Source organism: Protobothrops mucrosquamatus, unplaced genomic scaffold, assembly GCF_001527695.2.
Source record: "Protobothrops mucrosquamatus isolate PMUCROS unplaced genomic scaffold, P.Mucros_1.0 scaffold758, whole genome shotgun sequence".
Lineage (NCBI taxonomy): Eukaryota > Metazoa > Chordata > Lepidosauria > Squamata > Viperidae > Protobothrops > Protobothrops mucrosquamatus.
Window position 1 is genome coordinate 514,825 of NW_015387028.1, and position 3,108 is coordinate 517,932.

Sequence of the window (3,108 nt, forward strand, 5' to 3'; positions counted from 1 at the left end):
GGTGAACTTATGTATTGCAATTTTAACTGATGCAAAAACCAATACAAACCCTGAACAGGAAACCATTACTGTAGGAAAACCAATGAACCTACATATCATCCCCAGACATCTAGAATGAAGTTGCGTATCACAGGAATGTAGGAAATATATTTATGTCTTTTCCCATAAAACTATGTGCAATCATCACGGTAACAAATACATGCCAGTATTATACTTCATTCTGCAAAAAAAGTCCTAAGTTTACTATATATGAATCTTTGAAACAACTCTGAAAACTCTTCCCTCTATGCCTGCACACCTATCCAATTAAAAAGAATCAAAATTGTATCTTCAGTCAACCATGATGATGAATTCTGTGAATGTTAACTTGTTGAATGGTTATGCAAAGCAGCACTTTTTGGAAGCATTGCAAGGAAATCTTAACTTCATTGTGGACAGCTTGAAAAAAAAAATCAGTCATTGGTACATTTATTGTTTTCAATTTGACCATAACCATGAGACAATCTGCTTACAGTGTTCTTTAAAGTCATTTGCCAAATGGCAATAATTTGCATAGTGCACATGTACAGATATGTCATGCATACTGTATATTTCCTATCTGGATGCAGACAGGGTTGAGAAGAAGTCCATTGTATGTAATTAGGCAGCTGCAAGTGGTGATGTCTGTGCACATGGCAAAATAAACACTGCACAAGCTACACCCCCTGACATGCATAGTCAAGACATTATTTATTATCTCATAAAATAACTAATGTGCAATATATGTAAAACCTACAGGTGAATTCCAAAGCATATTCATTTTGGACATCAACTGGAAACCCTTCTAAAGAAAAGTGTCAATAAACGAGGGCCCAGTAACAAACCCCACAGCTTTTTAACTGTACCAGATTCCCTTTCTTTAAATCAAAAAGGGAATTTAATACAACAGGATCTTCCCTTTCAGGCATCATTTTTTAAAGGAGAAGCGAGGAGGAGAGAAAATGCCCATCGTGAGAGGAAATAAATCTTTACACAGGTAGGAACACACAGCAAACCAAGTCCCAGAGGATAAGGGGTCTGGCCAACTCTGAGGTCTTCCACCTTCGGAGTTTCTCTCGACCGATGAAACTAGGAAGCTCAGGCAAGATGCTCAGGATACTGGCCTGTTTCGGGGATTCCTCTTCCCAAGATACCATGTTCCATGGGAGATATTCTGCCATCCTGTGAGAGAAGAGACCCGGGGAAGCTCTGAGACCCTCGCCCGGCCAGTAGAAACCCCACACCGGACAAGCGCCACGCGGCCAGCCCATCTTCCCTCCCTCTCAGCTCGGCCACGGTCCCCCTCATGAGCGCCTCCCAAGACTAGGCTAGGAGACCAGCAGCAGCAAAATGGAGGCGAGCGAGAGCAGCGTCCAGGCGGCCGCAGGGGCTGTCCCGCCGTCCAAGGGCTTCCTCGCCTCGCCGCCCGCGACGGCCGCCATGTCGTCGAAGTAATTTCTGGTGGGCTGGCTGGGCTCCTCCTCGTAGTCCTCTTCGTAGTAGTCGTCGGAGGCGCTGTCCGAGGCGCCGCTGCTGCCGGGCCCCAGGGCGTCAGCCCCGAAGCACAGGCGAGCCATGTTCTCCTTGACCGACTCGCAGATGGGCCGCTCCAGCCCGTCGCACACGCAGTCGTTGAGCAGCAGCGCCTTGGGCACGGCCAGCATGTCCTCGATGACGGCCCGGCACTCCTCGGTGCAGCGCAGGCCGTTGAAGAGCTTGCCGCAGAACGTCATGTAGCGGCTGAGGGCCACGCTGCACCGGCTGTCCCAGTCGCAGCGCCGCCGCGCCTCCGTGCAGCCGATCACGCCGCCGCCCGCTCCCCCGCCGCCCGCGCTGCCGCCGCCGCCGCCGCCGCTGCTCGTCCGAGGCAAACACGGCTCGATAGCGCGCTTGGTGGCGCGGCACTTCTCGTCCTGGTCGCAGTCGCAGTCCTCCAGCGCCGGGCCCCGCCTGGTGTGGTTGAGCTGGATGAGCGCCGAAATGCAGTGGCTCGGGCACCGCCGCCTATTGGAGAAGGAGGAGGACGCCGCCGCCGAGGCGGCAAAGCCGTCCCCCTCGGCCATGAGCACCGGCGCGCACGCCTCGGCGTACTGGCTGTAAGCGTAGCCGCAGTCCGGCTCTTCCTGGCACTGCAGCATCGCCTGCCAGCAGATCAGGCGCCGGCCGTGAACTCCCAGCGGAGGAGAGGCGGCGCCCAGCAGCAGCACCAGCAGCCTCAGCCCCAAGGCGGCCAGTTGCGGGAGCAGCGCGGTCCGTAGGCATCGTCCTCCTCCTCCCCGCCAGGCTGCCACCATCGCGGGCGGCCGCAAGGCAATCGTGGTCGGGAAGCGAGCGGGGAGGGCGCGGAGGAAGCGGCGGCGGCGGCGGCCCAGCGGCTGCCGAGCGTAGAAAAGTTTGGGGAAGTTTGGCCGAGGGTGCGCATGGGGGTCTTCCTCGTCAATCCATCCGCACGGCGCCCGTCCGCGGCCTGGGGTCTTCCTTCGGGAACGGTTTTCCGAGAGCCCAGGAAAGCGGCGCCTTCTCCCTTTTTGCAGCAGCCCGACAGCCTCCGCCCCTTACTCCCGGGATGGGGAGGCCGGGAGGCGGCGAAAGAAGCCTGGAATTGCTGCGGGGCGATGGGCTCCCTGCTGCGTCGGAGCGGCGGCTTCCCTCCTTCTCATGCCGGTCTTCTTTCTTGGGATCTCAGCGCATCTCCTCTCACATGCCAAGCGGCCGCGCTGAACTTCCCGCGAGCCCCCCGGCCGGGCTCCGGAGGCGCGCTGAACCTCGCAGACTCTTCCGCTGTTGGGCAGGAGAAGGCAGCCTAAAGCAACGAGGCAGCCGGGACTCGCCGCGCTCTCCCTTCGGCTTCCCTCGCCGCCGGATCCTTCCTCTCTCTCTCTCTCTTCCTCTCTTTGCCGACACTTTTGAGGAACTGTTTTCTTTCGCGAGGCTTTAAATACAAAAGTGCTCTCCACGCAGCGGCGGCGACGGCGGCGGCAGCGTGTTCTGATCCGGCCTCATTATGCATGCATGGCAAAGCAAACAAACAAAAAAAATTAGCAACGCTTCTCCTCCTTATTACACCTCCCCCCTTGGCTGGAGCCCTCC

At 56.3% G+C, this 3,108-nt stretch overlaps 1 protein-coding gene across 1 annotated transcript; it reads right to left on the minus strand.

The window, feature by feature from the left end:
* Nucleotides 1-1,346: 1,346 nt before the first annotated feature.
* GAS1 (growth arrest specific 1) lies at nucleotides 1,347-2,312 on the minus strand. The gene has a single exon (XM_015818528.2). The coding sequence runs from the start codon at nucleotides 2,310-2,312 to the stop codon at nucleotides 1,347-1,349; it is 966 nt and encodes a 321-aa protein (XP_015674014.1).
* Nucleotides 2,313-3,108: the final 796 nt, after the last annotated feature.

Excerpts from the sequence above, each read along its gene's own strand:
- GAS1 (XM_015818528.2), bottom strand. The coding sequence starts at position 2,312 with ATGGTGGCAGCCTGGCGGGGAGGAGGAGGACGATGCCTACGGACCGCG.